This window comes from Dreissena polymorpha, chromosome 7 (assembly GCF_020536995.1).
Source record: "Dreissena polymorpha isolate Duluth1 chromosome 7, UMN_Dpol_1.0, whole genome shotgun sequence".
NCBI classification, from domain to species: domain Eukaryota; kingdom Metazoa; phylum Mollusca; class Bivalvia; order Myida; family Dreissenidae; genus Dreissena; species Dreissena polymorpha.
The window spans coordinates 88,378,539-88,405,167 of record NC_068361.1 but is presented as its reverse complement, the minus strand read 5'-3'; the positions used below and the strand labels follow the sequence as shown (position 1 = coordinate 88,405,167).

General features: G+C 36.8%; 1 protein-coding gene and 1 long non-coding RNA gene across 3 annotated transcripts in view; both read right to left on the bottom strand.

The window, feature by feature from the left end:
* Positions 1-25,789, bottom strand: part of LOC127840131 (DNA (cytosine-5)-methyltransferase 1-like) — a 66,586-nt gene extending 40,797 nt beyond the window's left edge. For both annotated transcript variants that reach the window (XM_052368604.1, XM_052368606.1), the window contains exons 1-15: positions 25,634-25,789; positions 22,007-22,055; positions 19,713-19,820; positions 18,347-18,446; positions 17,943-18,064; positions 17,141-17,268; positions 15,687-15,824; positions 14,755-14,884; positions 12,909-13,018; positions 11,548-11,759; positions 9,588-9,739; positions 7,518-7,595; positions 4,522-4,625; positions 2,462-2,630; positions 1,951-2,181 (exon numbers count right to left, since the gene is read on the bottom strand). In XM_052368604.1, coding sequence (XP_052224564.1) covers positions 1,951-2,181; positions 2,462-2,630; positions 4,522-4,625; positions 7,518-7,595; positions 9,588-9,739; positions 11,548-11,759; positions 12,909-13,018; positions 14,755-14,884; positions 15,687-15,824; positions 17,141-17,268; positions 17,943-18,064; positions 18,347-18,446; positions 19,713-19,820; positions 22,007-22,055; positions 25,634-25,683 — 1,881 coding nt within the window. In that variant the 5' untranslated portion in view covers positions 25,684-25,789. The remainder of the gene's footprint in view (positions 1-1,950; positions 2,182-2,461; positions 2,631-4,521; positions 4,626-7,517; positions 7,596-9,587; positions 9,740-11,547; positions 11,760-12,908; positions 13,019-14,754; positions 14,885-15,686; positions 15,825-17,140; positions 17,269-17,942; positions 18,065-18,346; positions 18,447-19,712; positions 19,821-22,006; positions 22,056-25,633) is intronic.
* On the bottom strand, positions 22,546-23,344 carry LOC127840140 (uncharacterized). The gene is made up of 2 exons (XR_008030437.1): positions 23,089-23,344; positions 22,546-22,764 (listed from the first exon to the last, which is right to left on the bottom strand). It is a non-coding gene; the product is annotated as an uncharacterized LOC127840140 (long non-coding RNA).
* Positions 25,790-26,629: the final 840 nt, after the last annotated feature.

Genomic DNA, 26,629 nt, shown 5'->3' with positions numbered 1-26,629 from the left:
TCAATGTCCTTATCTACTCGAAAAATATATCAAAGCTATCAAGATTTTTTGTTAGAACGCAGTTGCCGATTTTGCGACTTAGTTTGAAGTAGGTGTTGTGTAACCAGTTGGATTTGCTAATTGTACGTAACAAACTTATTGCAAACATCAAAACAATGAGGGATTTCATTTTCATGATGTAGACTGTAGTAAAAGGTTTGCCCTTCGAATTTTCAACTTTGAAAAAATATGATATGTTTGCATTCATTTCACATTTATTTTGCCGGTCACAAGGACCGACATTCTGGTTAAACCTGCCGGACCAAATGAAAAATTGCCGGTCAGGACCGACGGACCGGCAATTTCGCGAAGCCTGCAACAGAACCTCACAAAGCAAACGCCATTTGCAAAGTATGTAAGGTTTTACATCTGTGAATTAGATATGTGTGACTGAATAACCCCATGTCACTATCAATCGATAATTTCAGGGGTTTATTGCAGTTGTATGGCTTTGTTTTACCTACCACATTAATCGGTCCCTACAGAGTATTTCTCGGCGATAAAATCGTGGCAAGTTACGTAAGAGACTGATGATTGCCAACGGGTGTTATCATCCTTGAAATTGTGCTTTTCATGTATAATATTATCAAAACAATTTTTTTTTGACACGTACAGCGTTTTAACATATTTACTATTTAAATCATAACAAATATAACATAACTATAAATGTTTTGTTAAATTCACAAATGAGAATAATAATTTATAATCCGAAACACACTTCCATTTTTTTTAAACACGACGTTAACAAATGCTGCCAATATACAGTCATCTAGTCATATTGCAGATTTTTTGTTTATTTAAAAGGTTTTTGAGGTTTCTTAAACTGTAACTTGATTATTGTTCTCTGTTTGGAGTAATAAAGTTTAAAATAATAATAAAAGTTAATTACTTTTTTCATAAGAGATATAAAAGTTCTGGTGTTTCAAAACATGATTTTGGTTATAGCAATATAAATAATAATTTATTTTACGTATTTTTACTTTCCAATTAGGATTCGAACCAATATTCGATATCCGGGCCTTTGGATTCGAATTCGGATCCGATTGAAATTTTGGATCCGCTGCAGCTCTAGTGAATACCATATCCATTACATCTTTTTAAAAGAAAAACAAAATGAAGAGCATGAACATCAAATAAGAAGACTTACATTGCAATGTATATGCCTTCTTCATTTGAACCCCACCCTCCCCTCTTTTATATAACCCTTTGTGATGGCATCCCAATGTGGTCACAGTGCAACAAACCTTATCAAACGATACACAAATAGAGAACCAGATAAATTTCATTAGTCAAATAAGGATAAATATTTTATGTAGGATCAATGCACTAAGTAGATTGTCCCATAGAGTGCCCCGACATTCCTTCATAAAGGCCAGAAAGTTTAGATGCCAAACCAAAGAAATGACACAAAGTATACAGCCACTTATTTTCCCTCACAAGGCACATAGTCACTCATTTGGGAATGTGGCTGGGAGAATTTGTTCTATTATACATTGAAAGAGGTCCGTCGGTAAGTTTAGAATAACTTAATGTATAATCTACTTAAGAATTAAGAACTTCTACCTATTTTAAACAGATATCATTGTTCTAAATTAGCACATCAAATGCTGATAAAATATATATATTTTTTTTAATGTAATAATCAAAAAAGAAACAAATTCGTTGATTGATATCCCCCACCAATTTCTTTTTTTTTTCGACAGACAGAATGACAAGACATACGAATGAAATAACGGAATTTAGACAACACCAAATCAATATCCCTTTGACTATGGTAGTGGATAAAAATGCGTTTTTTTCTGTTTCACTGAGTCGTTCTTTGTTTTGTAACAAAAACACAACCATATCCTTGTCTTTTGGATGGGGCTTAAGTTAGACCCAACAAATGTATATGAACAAGCCCAGACTTACCTTCTTGACGGCGGAGGCCTTATGATGCTGCAGTGACGTGTCCTTCATCTTCTCAGCCAGCAGCTTATCATCGCTCGCCTCCTCGTCCAATAGGTCGTCCTCCTCCGCCTCCTTGACAGCCATGTTGGGGCAGCGGCGCTCGTGGCACGCCTGCTTGGCGCGACCTGTGCCACCGAACTTCACCATGTCCTTGCAGGCGGCGCACTTGCCACAATCTGATGACTGGCACGCCTGGAGTGAATAACAAAACTTTGAAGACATGCGCTTCTTGAAAACTTGTATACTATAAAAATGAAAGGTTTTATTTAAAAGCATGAATGTTGCCATTAATAATGAACAAAATTGATTAAAATCTTTTTCTTTTTTTGAAAATCTTCAATTAGGAAAATTTGGCCATCAGCCGAGAAAAAATATCTACTTCTTGCGACTGTGAATGGAGCCAAAATTCTGGCCCAAATTTTGACATCCCCCCCCCCAAAAACACACTAAATAAAGCAAGAAATCTGCTGACCTCACAGATGCCACATCTCCTTCTCTTGGACTCTTTGGCCGCCTTGTCGTCTATCTGCCCCTTGAACATGCTGTCAAACATCTCCCGTACTAGAGGGGTTGTCGTGGCAAGGGTGTCTTTAGGGGTCACCTTCTTGGCAAGCTTGCCTTGGTCCTTCCTCATCGCTCGCCTTTGGGCAGAGAATAATACTATTAAGTAATATAGGGGAGAGAACAGTACTAGCGCTGCAACAATACGTCAAAAACCATATTGCAATATATTGTCAGTTTAAAAACCCGTATTGCCATATATTGCTAACCTGAACCAGAATCATAACTCGCCAGCACCAAAACCAACTTACATAAACATCACCTTTGTATTGTATGTTATATCCTATTTGCAATTCAAGCCTTTTTTACAAAATGCTTTATAAACACAATGAACTCTTTTTTTGGCTTTACAAAGCATTTTGATATGAAAGATAAGTATTGTCATTTTGTCTATTTGATATTCCCATTAAACATTTAAAATGTTGTGCAATTGTGAATGCTGTTACGTAAAAATTGCTTTGATCATTATTACTTTTATTTATAACTATATCAATTTACATTTATAGTATGTAATTAAATTAACTGTTGTTCTAATATTTTTTCGTATATCCATAACCTTAATCTTAAATTTAACAGTATGACATGCAAAAGCAGGTCTTGCGGACTCCCTTGTAACAACACTACTCTGTATAATGGACTTTTTAGAATGCTATTTTTACGTTACAATTTATTTTTACTAAACACCGATTTGTTTTGTTTACCTTGATATCATTATTTCGGATGGCTTTTCTGGACGAAATGTGGATTAATTTTTGTACAATTTCCGTACAGGTATGATGAAAATCGTATTGCAATACAATATGTGGATTGCGTATTGCGATATACACCAATATACCGTTATATTGTTGCAGCACTAAACAGTACTTTATACTAGGGATTAACTGGGTACATGTGAGAAGTTTGAAAAAAAGCTAATGTTTGATTTTGGACAAATTTCCACTCAGCCAAAACTATACATTTTCCCCAAAATTTAAACAAAAACTCCCCTTTAAAATATACAAACAAGGGACAAAATTGTCACAAAACCAGGTTTTCAATTTGAAAAAAAAAAAAAAGTCTTATAAAGGGAGACAATTCAAAATGTGCATTGTTACTGATTGTTCCTAGAAACACCCTTGTGTCAAATTCAATCTATTTTTTATTCGTGGGGACCTTGATTTCAATTTGAAAAAAAAAGTCTGATAAAGGGAGGCAATTCATAATGTGCATTGTTACTGATTGTTCCTAGTTACCACCCTTGTGTCAAATTCAATCTATTTTTAGTTGTGGCAACCTTGACCTTGGAGATATCGACGTAATTCTTTCGCATGACACACGTCCAAGGATTGTGAACAAATGTACCATGTAATTTAAAAATCTCACAATGAATGACATAGTTATATCCCGGACAAGATCATTTATGGCCATTTTTGACCTTTGAACTCAAAAGTGTGACCTTGACGTTGCAGATGTTGACGTAATTCTTTCACATGAAACACTGTCCAATGATGGTGAACAAATGTGCCAAATGATTTTAAAATCTCACAATGAACGACATAGTTATGGCCCGGACAAGCTTGTTCCGCACGCCCGCCTGCCGACATTCGCCAATCTAATAACCATTTTTTCCTTCAGAAAACCTGGTAAAAAAACATTTAAAGTTTACATGTATGTTTATTTCAGTAAATGAAAATGTTTATGCTATAAAACATAATGCACCTGTGAATCTATTATAATAATATCTATCTATAGCTAGATATTTAAAATTTTAATAAATTTTTGGAATTACCCTTTCATTTTATTCTAAATAAAACTTCCCCCTGGTAGGGCCCATGACCATTCGCACAGAAGTGAGAATGTGCTCTGATATATTCAATACTAAGTGGGTAATTGCTGCTGGGTTCTGTTTAGGTACAACTTTCTTCTCTACCTTGGGTTTGTCTCCTAAATTGCTCGTCTTTTAGCGAGAATATTAACACAATAGTAACACACCGCTTTCCAAGGGTGACACCAGCAAGCTTGATGAGACCTCTCATGCAAGGATGGGTGATGATCAGCTGCTCATCATCATCAGCTGCCTCGTCAAAACTCTGAACCTGCAACATGTGTGTGAAATGACGTCAAAACTGTGAACCTACAACATGTGTGTGAAATGACGTAAAAACTATAAACCTGCAACATGTGTGTGAAATGACGTCAAAACTATAAACCTGCAACATGTGTGTGAAATGACGTCAAAACTCTGAACCTGCAACATGTGTGTGAAATGACGTCAAAACTCTGAACCCTGCAACATGTGTGTGAAATGACGTCAAAACTATAAACCTGCAACATGTGTGTGAAATGACGTCAAAACTCTGAACCTGCAACATGCGTGTGAAATGACGTCAAAACTCTGAACCTACAACATGTGTGTGAAATGACGTCAAAACTATAAACCTGCAACATGTGTGTGAAATGACGTCAAAACTCTGAACCCTGCAACATGTGTGTGAAATGACGTCAAAACTCTGAACCCTGCAACATGTGTGTGAAATGACGTCAAAACTCTGAACCCTGCAACATGTGTGTGAAATGACGTCAAAACTCTGAACCCTGCAACATGTGTGTGAAATGATGTCAAAACTCTGAACCTGCAACATGTGTGTGAAATGATGTCAAAACTCTGAACCCTGCAACATGTGTGTGAAATGACGTCAAAACTCTGAACCTGCAACATGTGTGTGAAATGATGTCAAAACTCTGAACCCTGCAATATGTGTGAAATGACGTCAAAACTCTGAACCTGCATTATGTGTGTGAACTGATGTCAAAACTATGAACCCTGCAACATGTGTGTGAAATGACGTCAAAACTATGAACCTGCAACATGCGTGTGAAATGATGTCAAAACTCTGAACCTCCAACATGTGTGTGAAATGATGTCAAAACTCTGAACCTGCAACATGCGTGTGAAATGACGTCAAAACTCTGAACCCTGCAACATGTGTGTGAAATGACGTCAAAACTATAAACCTGCAACATGCGTGCAGCGATTTTCCTCCTTCTTTATAAAGTACCGGTAAACGGCACTTTCCCAATTACGAAAAAAATACAAATTTCCCAATTGCTGTCCTTAAATTCCCAATTAAAGGTAAAAAAAAAAAAAAAAAAATTTTTTTTTTTTTTTTTTTTTTTTAAGCAACATTTAGTTAGTTTCCCTTTGCAGCTCTATAGCTTGAACCTAGGTTTATATAATATTGACAGCTTGAAAACACTTGGTTATCAATTTTAAAGCATTTGGGAGCAAAAAATCAAATACACCAATTTCCCAATTTTGAGGTTTTCACGACTCGATTTTTCCCAATTGGACCGGTACGGGTACTTTTCCCAATTGGACAAGGAAAATCGCTGGCGTGTGAAATGACGTCAAAACTCTGAACCTACAACATGCGTGTGAAATGATGTCAAAACTATAAACCTGCAACATGCGTGTGAAATGACGTCAAAACTCTGAACCTGCAACATGCGTGTGAAATGACGTCAAAACTATAAACCTGCAACATGCGTGTGAAATGACGTCAAAACTCTGAACCTGCAACATGCGTGTGAAATGATGTCAAAACTCTGAACCTGCAACATGTGTGTGAAATGACGTCAAAACTCTGAACCCTGCAACATGTGTGTGAAATGATGTCAAAACTCTGAACCCTGCAACATGTGTGTGAAATGACGTCAAAACTCTGAACCCTGCAACATGTGTGTGAAATGATGTCAAAACTTTGAACCCTGCAACATGTGTGTGAAATGACGTCAAAACTCTGAACCCTGCAACATGTGTGTGAAATGACGTCAAAACTCTGAACCCTGCAACATGTGTGTGAAATGATGTCAAAACTCTGAACCCTGCAACATGTGTGTGAAATGACGTCAAAACTCTGAACCTGCAACATGCGTGTGAAATGATGTCAAAACTCTGAACCTGCAACATGCGTGTGAAATGATGTCAAAACTCTGAACCTGCAACATGTGTGTGAAATGACGTCAAAACTCTGAACCTGCAACATGTGTGTGAAATGATGTCAAAACTCTGAACCCTGCAACATGTGTGTGAAATGATGTCAAAACTCTGAACTTTCAACATGTGTGTGAAATGACGTCAAAACTCTGAACCCTGCAACATGTGTGTGAAATGACGTCAAAACCATGAACCTGCAACATGTGTGTGAAATGACGTCAAAACCATGAACCTGCAACATGTGTGTGAAATGATGTCAAAACCATGAACCTGTAACATGTGTGTGAAATGATGTCAAAACTCTGAACCCTACAACAGGTGTGTGAAATGATGTCAAAACTCTGAACCTGCAACATGTGTGTGAAATGATCTCAAAACTCTGAGCTGCAACATGTGTGTGAAATGATGTCAAAACTCTGAACCTGCAACATGTGTGTGAAATGACGTCAAAACTCTGAACCCTGCAACATGTGTGTGAAATGACGTCAAAACCATGAACCTGTAACATGTGTGTGAAATGATGTCAAAACTCTGAACCTGCAACATTTGTGTGAAATGATGTCAAAACCATGAACCCTGCAACATGCGTGTGAAATGATGTCAAAACTCTGAACTGCAACATGTGTGTGAAATGATGTCAAAACTCTGAACCCTGCAACATGTGTGTGAAATGATGTCAAAACTCTGAACCTGCAACATGTGTGTGAAATGATGTCAAAACTCTGAACCCTGCAACATGTGTGTGAAATGATGTCAAAACTCTGAACCCTGCAACATGTGTGTGAAATGACGTCAAAACCATGAACCCTGCAACATGTGTGTGAAATGATGTCAAAACTCTGAACCTGCATTATGTGTGTGAAATAAAAATTAAAGGTAATTTTCTGTACATGCTCACAAACAAAACTACCTCAATATCAAAATTCCCTTACCTTTGACTGGAAACTGATATCAGTAGTTTTACAACAATTTTTTGTATAAGCCTATGTACCTGATCAATGACAAACTGAGCATGTCTCAGCAGTGAATCTTCTGTGAAACTGGCACAGCCAGCTGGGGGCACTGTCGTCTGAAAAATAATGTTATTAATATATTAATTAAAGTATAATTCATCAACGTTTCAGTAAGCAAAACTTTACAATAAGACATGCATTTGATTGAAAGACAAAGCGAACTCGTACAATTTTTGTTCATGTTTGGGAAGAAATAAAAGTGGAAAAACACAAAGTTTCAACTTTTATCTTTTACATGAACAATTCTGGATATTTCTACTAGATTTATTTATGCCTACAAATAAGTACATAACGTCTGCTAATTGGGGCTAGTTGCACATATCTCATAAAGAAAATAGGTGATATTGGATAACACTTGACTGTGGTAGCATGACTTTTGATTATTCTGCCCATTTTCCTATCATGACAATATTTGTATAAAAAGACCAAACTGAGACATACCCATTTCAAAGTAATTAAAACAAGGGACAAAATTGTCACAAAACCAGGTTTTCATTGTGAAAAAAAAAATCTGATAAAGGGAGAAAACTCAAACTGAACTTTTGAAATGAACAAACAAAATTAACCCCCTTTGTAAGTTTGTTTTTAAAAAAAAATCTATTTTTAGTCGTGGCGACCTTGAGATTGGAGATATTGACGTGATTCTTTCGTGCGACACACCATCCCATGATGGTGAACAAATGTGCCAAATGATTTTAAAATCTCACAATGAATGACATAGTTATGGCCAGGACAAGCTCATTTATGGCCATTTTTGACCTTTGAACTCAAAGTGTGACCTTGACCTTGGAGATATCGACGTAATTATTTCGCGCGACACACCGTCCAATGATGGTGAACAAATGTGCCAAATGATTTTAAAATCTGACAATGAACAACATAGTTATGGCCCGGACAAGCTTGTTCCGCCCGCCCGCCAGCCAGCAAGCCAGCCAGCCCGCCCGCATTCGCCAATCTAATAACCAGTTTTTTCCTTCGGAAAACCTGGTTAAAAACATTGACCACAATACTTTCATCCAATATGCTTTGTACAGAAGACATGGGGAGTTTTTTTTATACAATACCTGTGACCGCCAAAAATGTGTGTGGTCATCAGCCCCATCTCATGATTATTTGAGTGGCATTCTGAGAAAACTGGGCATCATAAAAGTTCATAAAGTGTCGGTCCAGATTCTGAGAAAACTGGGCATCATGAAAGTTCATAAAGTGTCGGTCCAGATTCTGAGAAAACTGGGCATCATGAAAGTTCATAAAGTGTCGGTCCAGATTCTGAGAAAACTGGGCATCATGAAAGTTCATAAAGTGTCGGTCCAGATTCTGAGAAAACTGGGCATCATGAAAGTTCATAAAGTGTCGGTCCAGATTCTGAGAAAACTGGGCATCATGAAAGTTCATAAAGTGTCAGTCCAGATTCTGAGAAAACTGGGCATCATGAAAGTTCATTAAGTGTCGGTCCAGATTCTGAGAAAACTGGGCATCATGAAAGTTCATAAAGTGTCGGTCCAGATTCTGAGAAAACTGGGCATCATGAAAGTTCATAAAGTGTCGGTCCAGATTCTGAGAAAACTGGGCATCATGAAAGTTCATAAAATGTCGGTCCAGATTCTGAGAAAACTGGGCATCATGAAAGTTCATAAAGTGTCGGTCCAGATTCTGAGAAAACTGGGCATCATGAAAGTTCATAAAGTGTCGGTCCAGATTCTGAGAAAACTGGGCATCATGAAAGTTCATAAAGTGTCGGTCCAGATTCTGAGAAAACTGGGCATCATGAAAGTTCATAAAGTGTCGGTCCAGATTCTGAGAAAACTGGGCATCATGAAAGTTCATAAAGTGTTGGTCTAGATTAGCCACATGCTTATCAGGGAAAGCACTTTCTGCTTTTATGCAATTTTTTATTTAAAGGAAGTTTCTTATAAACAACAATCCAGTCTATATCGAAAATGTCGTCCCTGATTAGCCTGTGCAGATTGTCAGACGTATCTGGGACAATTTACTTGCATACATTAAGACTAGTTTTCCCAGATTGCCCCCATAATTTCTGCCCAGACCTGTATCTTGTTTAGAAGATCCTCGTATGTTGCGTCAGGGTTGCGGTTGAGGAACTCGATGACGATCTTGCTCATGTTGATCTTCTCCTGCATTGTGTCCATGAACGGCGCATAGTGGTCACTGCTCTGCATCAGGATGTACTCAGCAAACGCTGCAAGGAATTAATGGAGGCTCAGTCTGGGAAAATTGGGCTTAACTTATGTGTGTTAAGTGTTATCCAAATTTCATGAAGATTGGACGATACATGTTGCCTCTAGAGTGTTTACAAGGTAAATACTGACTACCCGCGACAGGCAATCGAAACAAATCTCGCCATGAGTACATTGTGCTCAGGTGAGCTCAAAAACATGCAAACGTCCACGTTTTAGCTAAAACAACACAATTTTTCCAAACTAAAAGACTCTGGACGAATTCCAAAAATTTTGAGAAACAAGAGGGCCTGAAAGGCCCAAAGTAGCTCACCTGAGATAACAAGATATTATTGGGACAAAGCTTTTTCAAAGTTTTATGAAGATCGGAAAATAAATGTGGCCTCTAGAGTAATAACAAGGTTTTATAGCCAAATAAGGAAAAATCCCCACCCCCTGGCCGCCATGTTTTTCAACCAACAGGCATCATTTTTTAACTCTTCCAAGATATTATTGGGATGAATCTTCTGACCGAGTTTCATCAAGATCGGACTATAAATGTGGCCTCTAGAGTGTTAACAAGATTTTACTATAGCCATATAAGGAAATATGCCACGCCCCTTGTTTTTCAAGCAAACGTGACCATTTTCGAACTCATCCAAGATATCAAGAAGACACATCTTCTGACCATATTTCATGAAGATTGGACAATAAATGTGGCCTCGAGAGTGTTAACAAGGTTTTACTATAGCCATCAAAGGAAAATACCCCGTCCCCTGGCAGCATTTTTTTTCAACGAAACAGCATCATTTTTTAACTCATCCAAGATATTATTGGGATGGATCTTCTGACCAAGTTTCATGAAGATTGGACAATAAATGAGGCCTCTAGAGTGTTAACAAGATTTTACAATAGCCATATAAGGCAAAATGCCCCGCCCCTTAGCAGCCATGTTTTTCAAGCAAAGGTTACCATTTCAAACTCATCCAAGATATCATAAGGACAAATCTTCTGACCAAGTTTCATGAAGATTAGAAAATAAATGTGGCCTCTAGAGTGTTAACAAGGTTTTACTATAGCCATATAAGAAAAAATGCCCCGCCCCCTGGCGGCCATGTTTTTCAGCCAAACTGCATCATTTTCGAACTCTTCTAAGATATTTTTGGGATGAATCTTCTTACAAAGTTTCATGAAGATTGGACAATAAATGTGGCCTATAGGGTGTTAACAAGATTTTACTATAGCCATATATAGCAATATAAGGAAAAATGCCCCCCCCCTGGCAGCCATGTTTTTCAAGCAAAGGTTACAATTTTTACACTCATTCAAGATATCATTGGGACAAATCTTCTGACCAAGTTTCATGAAGATTAGAAAATAAATGTGGCCTCTAGAGTGTTAACTAGGTTTTACTACAGCGATATAAGGAAAAATGCCCCGTCCCTTGGCGGCCATGTTTTTCAACCAACCGGCATCATTTTCGATATTGTCCGCAAGATATTATTGGAATGAATCTTCTGACCAAGTTTCATGAAGCTCAGACTATAAATGTGGCCTCTAGAGTGTTTACAAGATTTTACTATAGCTATATATAGACATATAAGGAAAAATAATTGCCCCTTGGCAGCCATGTTTTTCAAGCAAACGTAACCATTTTTGAACTCATCCAAGATATCATTGAGTCCAATCTTCTGACCAAATTTCATGAAGATTGGACAATAAATGTGGCCTCTAGAGTTAACAAGGCAAATGTTGACGGCTCACGACACACTACAGACAAAAAGCGATCGCAAAAGCTGGTGAGCTAAAAACAACACTTATACCATTTTACCTGTGCTAAATCCTATCAGTGGATTTTCTCCACCGTCGAACCCTGCAGTCCACCATGCATTAATAGGGCCCATGTTTTTTGTAGGAATGCCACCTTCTGAGTCTGGGTTCTCGTCGTAGATCGGCTTCACGTAGCCAGAGAAGTAGAGTTCGATGTTCTTTTCGATAAGCCCAGTGTCAAAGGGGCACAGGTGGGTGTTCTTGTCATACACACTTAAAACAAGGAAAATGTAACCTTTTACAACTCAGAAGCGCATTTTGAGACGTTTGCAGCCCCATTGAAATCAAATTACATTAAGACCTTTCTTCAACAATTCAAGTTTTGAAGGCTTCATTTCTAACTATACCATACTGATGAGCAGCAAACAGCATAAAACCTGAACAGATTGGTTTTATGCTGGTTGCATGTAGCCATTTTTACCATGCTTCTAAGTGCTAGAGGTTGAGTTTAAACCTATTTATTTTAACTCAATTGCATCCAAAGCCTTGATGCTTATTGAAACGCCTCCTGAGTCCGTTTCCTGGGCCTAGAACCAGTACTTGGTGTCTTTTGGGTAGATCTAAAGAACACTACCTAAGTGGGGATCGATCCCATGACCTCTTGGTCTCTAGGCGGACACCATATCCATGGCACCACGGCGACACCACGGGTAAGGTTTTAGGGTTAGAGCATGATTCCATTATCAAGCAGATAGGCAACAGTTTCCCCTCCACCTCCAATACATGTTAATAATATTCAAAAGTGCATGATTTGAAAGTACTAATAATGGGAAAAGGCCAAGGCTTTCTTAATTATTTTTTAACAATGCACTCCTTTATTTATGGTAAGAAAACAAATACCAAACAAAGAGAAATCAAACAAATGCACTAGAAAATACACACACATCAATTAAAGACAAAACCTGAACTAAACTGGGGTCACCTCCATGGAACTGTCACGCAAAAACACAGGGGTTTAAACCAGTGTTAACTCTTTATCAATTATATACGTACTTTGACGCATTTGTAGTCCCATCGAAAGTTAAATACCTTTATTACTAAATACAAGTTTTGAAGGCTTCATTTCCAACCCTTAGATACTGATGAGCAGCAAACAGCATAAAACCTGAACAGACGGCGAGTTACACACAGGCTGTTTTGGTTTTATGCTGGTTGCGAAAGCCATTTTTACTTTGCTTTTTATGGGGGAAAGGGTTAAATGGATTTTTTTAGACTTAAGGAAGACTCTTCAAAACAAAACTCAAATCAAGGCAAAAGCTGTTGTCCCTGATTTTCCTGTGCAAACTGCAGAGGCTAATATTTTAAGACACTAAACGCACATGCATTAAGCCCCAATTTCCAAGCGATTGGCTGTAATAGTACCTGAACTGAGTGAGTTTGTGCTGCGGGCGCTCATCATAGCTGTCAATGTTGTCTTCCTCCCCAGTGAAGAGTGACAGCTTTGGGTCAGTCAGGGCTACGTACTCCTCTACCTGAAAATCAGGCTGCTGATTGAGTCAGAAGAATAGCTCAGTCAATATGCATAGTCATCAATTTAACGAAGGAACAAATCCACGGCTTATATTCACTAGACAGTTCTTAGACTGAAAAATAAAGAAATGTCTTAGATTCAATACAAATACCACAGAGTTTACACATAAACAAGCTACAAATTGTGCTTATATTATTAACATAGTGTTGTAGAAAAAGGTTTGTTTTATTTTTTGTTGTAAACTGCCATGGTAGACTTGTCTTCAAAGTAAATTTAGCAGATAACAGTTTTAGCACAATTTTTCTTTTTAGACTTGAGTCTAAGAATCAGTAGGTGAATACAGGTTCATGTCCTAGTATCAAGATCATACAGGTCAATATTCTCACTTAATTTTTTATTTTTTGAGATGAGTTTAATAATCATGCACAATTTTAGGTATTAAGGCAGACTCAATCCCGAGTTTGAGGAGGAATATATTCATATTGGTATACATGTAGCTGAAATTGAGGAGGAATATATTCATATTGGTATACATGTAGCTGAGATTGAGGAGGAATATATTCATATTGGTATACATGTAGCTGAGATTGAGGAGGAATATATTCATATTGGTATACATGTAGCTGAGATTGAGGAGGAATATATTCATATTGGTAGACATGTAGCTGAGATTTGAGGAGGAATATATTCATATTGGTAGACATGTAGCTGAGGAGGAATATATTCATATTGGTATACATGTAGCTGAGATTTGAGGAGGAATATATTCATATTGGTAGACATGTAGCTGAGGAGGAATATATTCATATTGGTATACATGTAGCTGACATTTGAGGAGGAATATATTCATATTGGTTTACATGTAGCTGAGATTTGAGGAGGAATATATTCATATTGGTAGACATGTAGCTGAGGAGGAATATATTCATATTGGTATACATGTAGCTGAGGAGGAATATATTCATATTGGTATACATGTAGCTGACATTTGAGGAGGAATATATTCATATTGGTTTACATGTAGCTGAGATTTGAGGAGGAATATATTCATATTGGTATACATGTAGCTGACATTTGAGGAGGAATATATTCATATTGGTATACATGTAGCTGAGATTGGAGGAGGAATATATTCATATTGGTATACATGTAGCTGAGATTGGAGGAGGAATATATTCATATTGGTAGACATGTAGCTGAGGAGGAATATATTCATATTGGTATACATGTAGCTGAGATTTGAGGAGGAATATATTCATATTGGTTTACATGTAGCTGAGATTTGAGGAGGAATATATTCATATTGGTAGACATGTAGCTGAGGAGGAATATATTCATATTGGTATACATGTAGCAAGGCTCTGAGATTGTGTGTGAGCTGACTGACAAACTCAAAACTCATTTGAGTTGACCTCAAATTTGATACTGTTCATGATACTGAGCCCAGAAATATTATTTTGCCAACTCTTGTCTCTTTTTAAAGGTATATTTATCTTACTTAATTAAAAGCATAATGGTAATGTTGAGTTTCAAGTGAGGTTTTTAACTGTCAATTGCTGGATTTCTCCTTAAAAAATCTTACTGTTAACCATTTTATAAATGGTCAGCATAACTTACTACAGCTTAAATCATATTGCACAGAAAATTGAAGAAACAAATATAGAGTATGAAATTGATTATAAAGTATTAAATAAATAGAGGTCAGAGGCCCAGAGAGCGCAAACTGTATTAACATACGGCGTCCTCTGGTGGTCCAGCAAACGTTCTCAAATCCGGGTCATTTAGAAGCTGTTTGCACTGCTGACACTTGGTCGGGATCTTTTGGACGCTTGCTGAGGTAGAGTCTTCAGATTTGGGGCGCATCTCCCTGCAAAAACAACTTCTGTACAACACCCAATTGCCATGTAGTCATATCTATTTTAATTTGTTATCAGATACTAAGTTGTTGTTTTTTATATAAATTTTAAACAGTTTCCACCATTCTGAACAATAATTCTAATAAAAAACATTTACTTTACTCGGTGCCAAATTTCTTAGCGGGATGACCTAATTAGGGCTCCACTCAGAAAATTTGCGGGGAGTAAAGTCGAGATATAAAGCGAATTTAAATACGAAATAAACGCTAATCAACTTTTTATTGATATGGCTGGAAAGTGAGTGTCATTTAAAAAATCAACAGAAGTTATAAAGGGTATAAAACAGCGAAAAATAACAGTCATGGTATGGGCGTCGCCATCTTGACTATCACATAATTACCCCCTCTGTGAGATAATCGCTTTGAAAAGTTACATCACACAAAAACATCAACGGGCAATAACTGTTATTTAAGAAAGTGTCGGGTAATGATGCTTTAGTATGGCACTTCTCCTGATTGATATAAATACACACATGAAGCTTCATGTTAAAGTCATGTATGTTATCTGTGATATAGCCCTGTAAAGTTACATCATACATTTTTTTTGGCAATAACTCTTTATTAAGAAAAGTGAAGGGTTATTTATGGTTCTTATCCTCATAGATATCTATACACCCATGAAGTTTCATGTTGATACCTTATCAAGTTTCTGAGATATAGCACTGAAAATTTTGTGACGGACTGACGGAGAATGCTAATGCTATATCCCTTCTGCCTTAGGTGGGGGATGATAACAGTTTAGGCAAGGCCTCACCGTTTATTCTCCTCCTCCTCCTCCTCAATCCTGGGTTTCTTGGTCACAGTCTCCCCCTCCTCCCCCTCGGACACAGGCTCCTGTTTGAGGGTGTCCTCGTTGGCCGCTGCAGACTTCCGCTTCTGGCTCGGAGAGGCACTAGAAAACGGGTGACATTTAATAAGCCTTTTCCCTTACAGAAGCAAAGTGAAAATGGCTCTATGCAACCAGCAAAAAACCAGAACAGCCTGCAAGGAACTCGTAGTCTGATCAGGTTTTATGTTGATTGCTACTCATCAGTATCTTGGTGTTGGAAATAAAAGATTTACAATTTGAATCTAGTAAGAAAGCTCCTTAATTATGCCCCCCTTTGAAGAAGAGGGGGTATATTGTTTTGTTCATTTCGTTCGGTCGGTCCACCAGATGGTTTCTCGATGATAACTCAAGAAAGCTTAGGCCTAGGATCATGAAACTTCATAGGTACATTGGTCATGATTGGCAGATAACCCCTATTGATTTTCAGGTCACTAGGTCAAAGATCAAGGTCACTGGGACTCGAAATAGTAAAATGGTTTCCGGATGATAACTCAAGAATGCTTAGGCCTAGGATCATGAAACTTCATAGGTACATTGATCATGACTGGTAGATGACCCCTATTGATTTTCAGATCACTAGGTCAAAGGTCAAGGTCACAGTGACTCGAAATAGTAAAATGGTTTCCGTATGATAACTCAAGAATGCTTACGCCTAGGATCATGAAACTTCATATGTACATTGATCATGACTGGCAGATGACTGCTATTAATTTTCAGGTCACTAGGTCAAAGGTCAAGGTCACACTGACAAAAAACGTATTCACACAATGGCTGCCACTACAACTAACATCCCATATGGGGGGCATGCATGTTTTACCAACAGCCCTTGTTTAATTTGATTTTCTAGGGGACAAAAAAACACCTAAAAGTTTGTTTCTAAGTGGTTAAGGGTTATAAATTCTACAAGGACTTGTGTTAGAAAAGCAGTATAAAGAAAACTTAAAGATATTCCAGAAAGTAAAAGACTTCTTCAAGTGTCAGGATATATATTTGCTATTTTTTGTATACAGTATTTTTATACGAAAATGACCAAAACAAGTCAAAACAAGCAAATTCGTAGAATTGATATCCCCCGCCAATATGCTTCTGGACACAAAAGTGTTTTATTTGACACTCAAAAAAGCATTTTTCAAGATACAAAGGGCCATAACTCCGTAATTAACAGATGGTGTACAATGCCATTTGGCGTGCATCATCCTCTTATCCATATATATACTCATACCAAGTTATAATGAAATCTGCCAAAGCACTTCCAAGATATGGCTCCGGACAGATGGACAACGCCAAAACAATATCCCTCCGCCGATGTCGGGGGATAATAATTAAAATTATAAATATTGTATCATTGTGTACGCAGAAAGCATTGGAGGAACACTTACACTTTTGCAAACATGCTTGCAATAGAAGGCTGGCCAGTCTTTTTGCCCTTTTTAGATGCTTTCCCCTTCTTGCGTGCTGGAGATCCACCCTTATCATCTTCCTGAGATGTATTCTCAGTGTCCATCTCCTGGTACATCACAAGTGCAGAGAGCTAATTCATCATTGTAATTGCCCCATTCACTGAGCAGAGATTTCAGTAGATTTGGATAATCAGGAGTCAAAACGACCCAAGGTCTCAAAATTATGAGGGGTCAAAATAAAAATGATAATGGTCAAATTACTTAAGTAACTTAAAATTTTCCTAAATGCATGTTTAAGGGTTTATAATAGCTTATTTATCAATCATAATAATGAATAAAACATTTTCACAAAAGCTTTATCATTTACATAAATTATCATTTCTGGTCCTTTTTTCAAGTCAGATTGCGGTAAACAAATGTAATCTGGGACGACACTTTCCGCCTAAACTGGATTTTTGCTAAGAAGAAACAGAAAATATCATAAAAGCGGAAAGTGTTGTTCCTGATAAGCCTGTGAACTTGTGGACTGCACAGGCTAATCAGGGACGACGCACATGCATTAAAACCCCTTTTCACAGAGCACGGCCCAAAATTGAATTACTGAAGTAACCTCTGATCCATCAATTCGATATAAAAATTACACCACACATATATATTTCAAACCAAGGATTACTGTAGTGAAGTTTTATTATGACCAGATCTTGACATATTGAGAAAGTGACAGAAAACCTTCAAATTTATTAATGTGCCTCAGATCACACTATTTCTGATTTTGACGTACCTCTTCTTTCAATTCAACAACTTCTTTCTCTGAGTCAGCATTCTTGTCTGTACGGTCATGGACTCCATTCTTCTCTGGTTCTCCATTAGCATCACCATTTTCTTTGTCACTATCATCAGTGTCTGGAATTTAAGACGAAAAAATGTTAATATGTTCCTTTATGCTAGGTAAAGTCTTCAAAATGTCAATTTTCTTAATGTATTGAATGATGAAAACTGTTAGGCTAGGTAAAGTTGCCAAAAAGTCAGTTTTCTTAATATATTGAATAATGAAAATATGTGATGAAATTACCCCTTTATAAAAAGACTTTTCCTCACTTCTGCCCTTGATCATAACACTTTTGTGACTTCGTTCTCAAAACCAACCTTTTATATACTTAACACCATGAAGGACACAGCCATTACCTTTAAATTTTCCTGTTTCCTTCACATTGTCACCAGACCCAAAGTCTGCAGCCTTCATGAATGTGTCAAAGATCTGTTCCAAACGTTTAAAGTAGCCTTTCTGGAAAATATTATAGCACAATTGTTATTCAAGGCGCAAGGTTGTTTTTTTTTACTTTTGGATAAAAAATCGTGTGAAAGTTGGTGGGGCCTTTTGCATAAGTGCATTTTTTTTCAGATCAGCATGATTATGTTTCTATTCAAATTTGTTTAAGAACATTTATCAAATGTTTTACTACAAACTACAAACAAAGTTTAACAAAAATTAGATGCCAAAAAGTTTATGTACAAAAAGCGTTTCTAACTTTACAGTTTGGGTCAAAATGAAGTATTAAAATCTCTTTTTTCAAAATAAAGCTTACATTGAAAGGGGGCATTTTGAGGCATTTATAATATGGAAAAACAAGAGATGTGTTTGTTAGAAACACAATGCCCCTTAATGCGCCACTTTGATTTTTTTTAACCTTTGACCTTGAAGGATGACCTTTACCTTTCACCGCTCAAAATGTGCAGCTCCATGACATACACATACATGCCAAATATAAAGTTGCTACATCCAATATTGCAAAAGTTATAAAGAAGGTTAAAGTTTTGGTTCAAGTTTTTTAATATTTCTTTTTGACCTTTGACCTTGAAGGATGACCTTGACCTTTCACCACTCAAAATGTGCAGCTCTATGAGATACACATGCATGCCAAATTTCAAGTTGCTATGTTCAATATTGCAAAAGTTATGAAAAAGGTTTAAGTTTTGGGACACACACACATACAATGACAGACAGGCCAAAAACAATATATCCCCGATCTTTCGATCCGGGGGCATAATAGCTTTTTTGCAAAGAATGGGGCCTAAAGAATCACTGATGCATATCACAACTGATAAATATATTCAAAGCTCAGTATTCAACTGGACAGTTTTTTTTGCATATATAATCCTGCAAGTGAATACTACGAATACTAGCAGCATTAAGAATTAGGAAAACAATAAGCACGAATAATAAACTAGGAATTAAAGTAGCAAAAGTAGCAGACACTCGAGGCTGTGTACTTCCAAAGAATCAACCCATTTATGCCTAGCGTCTAGAAAAAAGGCCTTGGCAAACAACGTAGACACAGATTAGACACCACATGATGAAGCGTCTCATCAGGGTTTGTGCTGTTTGCTTTAAGGAATTTCTGTAAGAAATATTATAAATTTAGAAATAAATACACTATACATCCCTAATTTTGGAAATAAATTGATCCACTTTAGAACGATGGGAGAGTCCACTAGGCATAAATGGGTTAACTAACTATCAAAGACAGGAAAAGAACTTTCAAATGCATACCTCTGTGATGATGTTATCCTTCAATTCTTCTTCTGCCTCTCCAACTTTTTGCTTCAGGCCTTCTGGGATCAGGTCCCCAAATATGCGGAACTTTTTCTTCCAGAAGCCCTTACATTAAAAAGAGATTCATATTTATTTCGTGCTTTATGGTGATTGATTGGAAAATACAGATGAATGACAACCATGTCATTGCACTTAAGCTCGAGAGAAATTATAAGGTCTGACCATTTAACACTGGCTACAAGTTTATGCGTCTATTTTAAAACAAGGGACAAAATTGTCACAAAACCAGGTTTTCATTGTGAAAAAAAATCTGATTAAGGGAGACAACTCAAACTGAAGTTTTGAAATGAACAAACAAAATTAACCCCCTTTGTAAGTTTGTTTCAAAATAAATCTATTTTAAGTTGTGGTGACCTTGACATTGGAGATATTGACGTGATTCTTTCGTGCGACACACTGTCCCATGATGGTGAACTAATGTGCCAAATAATTGTAAAATCTCACAATGAATGACATAGTTATGGCCCAGACAAGCTCATTTATTGCCAATTTTGACCTTTGAACTCAAAGTGTGACCTTGACCTTGGAGATATAGACGTAATTATTTTGCGCAACACACCGTCCGATGATGGTGAACAAATGTGCCAAATGATTTTAAAATATGACAATGAACGACATAGTTATGGCCCGGACAAGCTTGTTCCGCCCGCCCGCCAGCCAGCCCGCCAGCCAGCCAGCCAGCCAGCCCGCCCGCATTCGCCAATCTAATAACCATTTTTTTCCTTCGGAAAACCTGGTTAAAAATCGCAGTTATTAAATAACCTCATAGTAAGTGTAAAATACTACCAGTAACAATAATGAATAAACAAAAGCTTTTCCATTTTCCCCAACACAGTAGTGAGAGACATCTTAGCGATACAGAGGTTTTTGTAGCCATTTTGGAAAAAGGAGTCTGGTCAAATTTGGATTTTTTAAATTGATAAAATGGCACATTGGGGAAAAAAAAAAATAGGGAAAATTTTTACCAACAAATATTGACACATCAGACCTTCGATTATTTGGGAAAAAATAATAAAAATTATATTTATATTCTTTGTTAGATGTTTATGAAATAAAATTGAGATATAATTAAGAAATAATTCGTGTACGTTATAGTTTGTTGTCGAATAACCCACGACCGGAAGTTTAGATGCGTAGGGATTAAATCACGAGTGCGAAGCACGAGTGATTTGAAACCACGCATCTAAACTTCCGGCCGTGGGTTATTCGACAACAAACTATAACGTACACGAATTATTTCGATTCTAACACGATTTTTACTTAAGATTTATATAATGTATCTTGTTTTTCTTGCATACTATTTTATGTGAAGCTCCGCCCATAAATAGCTTTCGGCTGTTCTGTCGATCAGATCTCCGCCCTCAATAACAGCCAAACTGGATGGAAAAAAAACCCATTTCATGTCTGCTGGTGGAAAATGTATCGGCATGTTTTGTTTAGCTACAGCGTATGCTTTCGGTGTATAAGCTCCGCCCATGATTTGTTGCAGAATAACCCATGGACGATTTTCTTCTTTGTTTATATGAAATTTGGCACGTGCCGTGTTAGAATAATCATTAGACACTCCTTTCTTTCTTTTTGGGGGAAATAAAGGGGAAAAAAATTCAATTTCAGTTTGGGATCATGTCCTTTTGCTGTGGGATCAGGTCCGTTTGACTGCCTTTTTTACTGTAGCATAATAGGTAAATTTCTATCATAAGAATAGACATCTGTTCACTTAAGCATATGTTTACTTTTGTCATTCGATACTGTCCTACTTATCTTAAATTCTTATGATAGAAATTTACCTATTATGCTACACTACATAGCAGAACAAATCCGGTGATCATAATTACGTAGTCAATTTGATGAAATTACAACACACAACGCCCAAACACAAAAAAACAAATTCACTGTTCAAAAGCATGATATAACAAGACCTACGTTTGTGAAACACAATGTGGCTACTGCCCTTTGATGTCACACAGCAGCTATTTAAGAGAAAATTCACAACAAGTCCAAGGCCCATAACTTCGTCAAAATCAACGAAGCCGAACGAAACTAACACTTCATCTTTAGTCACGTAGTATGAGTCACATACCAAAAAATTCGCTAAATGTCTTTTTTAGAGCGTTTCTTTAAAAAAAAGCTACGGAAAACAGAAAATTTGCAACATCAAAATCTCAGCTGATATACACTGTAATGGGGATGCTAGGTTCACAGCTTTATGCAATCTGTTTAAAGCAGAATACCTTCTGTGTGATGTCACCATCTTTGTATTCTCCTTCCAATGCTTCTAGTCTGAAATTGTACAAATGTAGCCCCAAGTTTAACAATAAAACTGGATGATAGACTAGTTCACAAGACTGTCTTTTGTCTGCAAAGTCGACTTTCAATAATGCCTCAAATTAAGAACACTTGATTTTATAATTTTATACTGCAATTGCAGAATTCTACCAAAAGCCAATCTTTTATTGTTTGGTAATAAAAGTATTTTCCAGAGATCTATGAAAAAAATAACATTTTTCAAAGATATATTAAATACATTTGCCTTGAAGAAAAATATAAGAAGTGTCTTTATTTTTCTGATTAAATGTAAATGTTGTTTTTGTTCAGATTTCCCACAAACCATTATGATTGATTCTAATATTTCCAGCAACTGTTTTACATGCAGCGAGAAATATCAAATCACTTTAGGGCTATATTGAAAAAACAAGGGACAAAATTGTCACAAAACCAGGTTTTCATTGTGAAAAAAAAATCTGATAAAGGGAGAAAACTCAAACTGAACTTTTGAAATGACCAAAAAAAATTAACCCCCTTTGTAAGTTTTTTTTTTTTTTTAAATCTATTTTTAGTCGTGGCGACCTTGACATTGGAGATATTGACGTGATTCTTTCGTGGGACACACCGTCCCATGATGGTGAACAAATGTGCGAAATGATTTTAAAATCTCACAATGAATGACATAGTTATGGCCAGGACAAGCTCATATATGGCCATTTTTGACCTTTGAACTCAAAGTGTGACCCTGACCTTGGAGATATCGACGTAATTATTTCGCGCGACACACCGTCCAATGATGGTGAACAAATGTGCCAAATGATTTTAAAATCTGACGATGAACGACATAGTTATGGCTCGGACAAGCTCATTTATGGCCATTTTTGACCTTTGAACTCAAAGTGTGACCTTGACCTTGGAGATATCGACGTAATTATTTCGCGCGACACACCGTCCAATGATGGTGAACAAATGTGCCAAATGATTTTAAAATCTGACGATGAACGACATAGTTATGGCTCGGACAAGCTCATTTATGGCCATTTTTGACCTTTGAACTCAAAGTGTGACCTTGACCTTGGAGATATCGACGTAATTATTTCGCGCGACACACCGTCCAATGATGGTGAACAAATGTGCCAAATGATTTTAAAATCTGACAATGAACGACATAGTTATGGCCCGGACAAGCTTATTCCGCCAGCCCGCCAGCCAGCCCGCCAGCCAGCCAGCCAGCCAGCCAGCCCGCCCGCATTCGCCAATCTAATAACCAGTTTTTTCCTTCGGAAAACCTGGTTAAAAAACACAAAATAAAATTCCAAGGCAAACGTCATATGCAGTACTTCAGCTAGGATTTGAAAAGGGCAGAGGGGGGCTAGTTTTTCAATAGGGCACTTTTGAGTGCGTGGTATTTTGTCAAAGGGGCCCTTTTCTAGCACACGGTAGTATCGGGAAGGCTCCATATTGCATATTAATTTTTATATTATTAATAATTCTTATTTTTATTAAACCATGCAAATAAATGTTTTACAATTAGAGCAGAGATCATATTTTCCGGCAACATCATTCGGTCTGGATTTCTTGATTTAATGGGGAAAAATTATCTGAAAATTTACATCTGAAATCATGAAATTTTATGTTATAATATACCATTAATGTAGCCTCAGCTACGGAGGGACCACATAAACTTGGAAATACACACACACACACACATTCATTCATGAAGGTGTAACGATGATACACTTAATTAACGTACAAGTTAAATTCCCTTAATTAGCCTAGGCATTATTATTTTTTATATGGAACATATGAGTTTCCTCAATTGATTTTATCATTTGCTATTTCATTGTTGTTTCATGTGCTGTTTTCATCAGACATATTTTTCATCGTTGTCAACTATTATTAATCTGTGTAAGTTGTTACTGATGTTTTAAATTGGTTTTGACTCAATAATAGCTTACAAACATGAAATTACAATCGCAACATATTGTTCTGTCTCAATTAACATCAAAGACCGATTATAAACCAGTGTGCGCAGTAACCTTTAAATAAGCAGACAAAACAAAGAAACCGTTTTAACAATAATAATTATCAATAGACACACAATGACACCAATAATCGATCAATATGTACATCACAGACCTTAAGTCTCTTAAATTGATTTACGATTTTTTACAGTTTGCAAAACTTACGACCACCTTCATTAATTTCGGACGCGTCTGTAATACGCTGTTCACAAGTTTTTGATTCTTGGTCTGACATGCAAAAAATCAGTCCTGACCGGTTAAGAGACTGCAGCGATTTGTTAATCACACCTTTTCGAGATAAGAGTGTGTTAGCATGTGCACTGTGTATGTAACTCGCAATCGATTTCATGACATGGGAATTTTAGCAAACAGAATCAGAGTGCCTGTTTGGGAATTTCAATCGGTCTTTCATGACCCCAATCGGTCCAGGACCGACAAAACTGAAAAAATATGATCCCTGAATTAGATATTTATCAGTAATAAGATTTATAAATTATAATATATAAATGTTATTGTGTCGTGTAGAGATTTTAATTGATAAGTAACTTTCATCCGAAATAAGCATGAAACTTTTAAAACAGTTTACAACCTAATGTATGTTACACAATTATTGGAAGATATATAAGGTGTCAGCATGGGCCAGGTTACCAATTATTCAGCAGCAATGTAATCGTAAGCTTGGGAGGATATTTAGAATGGCATGAACAGGATCCGTTTCATTACATGATAAGGTGCTATTTGGTATCAAAAATGCTAATCTTTTATGAAACTGGTTGTCAATCTAGAAAGCGCATACAAAAAAGGACAGGGCGGGCTACGGAAGGGCAAAATGGAGCACTAGTTGCAATAATTCAACTCGCAGCTTTATAACCCAATGGGTTGCTGATAGTTGCAATGCGCTCTCTCTTGTTTATGGGTGCAAAATGTTATCAACAATGCAAGGGTTAAGGAACACTGAAACTGCAAGAATTAATTAAAGTTTACCTGTCTAAACCACAAACTCATCCAAATGGTACCATTAAAGCAATAAATAATTGCTTTTTATTGACTAGTTTTTCTTTCGTACGCTGTATCCACCATATCGGAAAATTGACTTAATATTGGTTAGGTCGCAGTATACCAATATTTTGCACGTCGGGTTATGTGATGGAGCCTATTAAGTCGACAACGATATTGAATATTCGACACAGAAAAACTGTTTCAACTTTTAACAAAGAAATGTCAACTAGAATAGTGTGTTGAAACATTGTCGTATTTATTAGGGTGCATGCAAAGGATAACGTCCGATCATAAATTCCATTACAAAGAGGAAAAATGTGTCTGTGCAAATACTCCTACTGATATTTCTCTTTACATTTCATCTTGTTCGAGCTTTTTGCTAATCACTTCAGGGAACAGTTTACTCCCAAACAAGCTTTAATTTCACAGGAGATTTGTCCACTGTCATGTCATAATAAGCTTTGTATAAAAAAATAGTTGTGATCGAGTCTCTGATCTGAACAAAAACTGAGAAAAAGCATGTTTTACAACACAGAAAGAGCAACAGTAAGGCAAATCCGAACGTAATACCTTTTCATAAGATCAGAGGCATTGTTCGATTGTACTACGCGACCAGGCATTCCGCAAAATCCTTAATCGAAGTTCTTGAAAAATAAAGAGCGCTTCACGTTTCCCGCAATTTAACCCGGAAACGGAAAATGAAAGTGGGGGTGTTGGAGCTAATTACATATTTGTAGTTTTTATAAAAGTAAAATATATTGGAACACGTGTATAAATTACTTTGATAAATAAGTAAATATTGATTAATTTTATTTTATGCATTTAAATTACATAAATAAATGCAAAAATAGTATGTAAGGAAATAACATTTCAACCCATGCATTAAATGAAATGACCCAAACGGTGTTTCATGTCCGTCAATTAAATCCGTTTTACCCCAACGTCAAAAATAGGATGAAACCAAAAGGATACACCCCACTTCCAAAGCAATAGAGTTGTCATTCTCCTAGCAGAGTTGTCGTTCGTGCCTCAACATACCTGTATGTGAATGTAAAGAACCGCAGTGGAAAAGTGTGGAGTTGTTTCTTAAATCGGGTTGCAATCCGGTTTAAGCCCCCCCCCCCTGTGCATTGCAGTGACGTTCTAATTTTAGGTTGAATGATGGGTGTATCTATTATGCAGCATTGTAAAGGTCATTGCCACTTGTCATAAATAAAAATGATAATATTGACATGAACTTTTCTCCTAATGATGCTCCTTGACTACTATTTTACCTACATATCGTGCGGTTTAATACGTAAATTTAGTGCTTGGTCGTATAATGGTGGAAGTTGATCTTTCAATCTACTCCAAACTACACATTCAGCTAAATATTTATTACGGTTTACCGCTTTAGGGCCTATGACAAAATGTATTCCGCTCTCCAAAAAATGATCTGTTATGCACACATGCGTGAATTTGCAAATACATGTAAACGATTTATTAAGCCACAGTGCACTATTGCAAGATTTAAATTATACTGACGTAAGCTCGTATTGCACAGAGACGCTTGACAAACTTACTCCA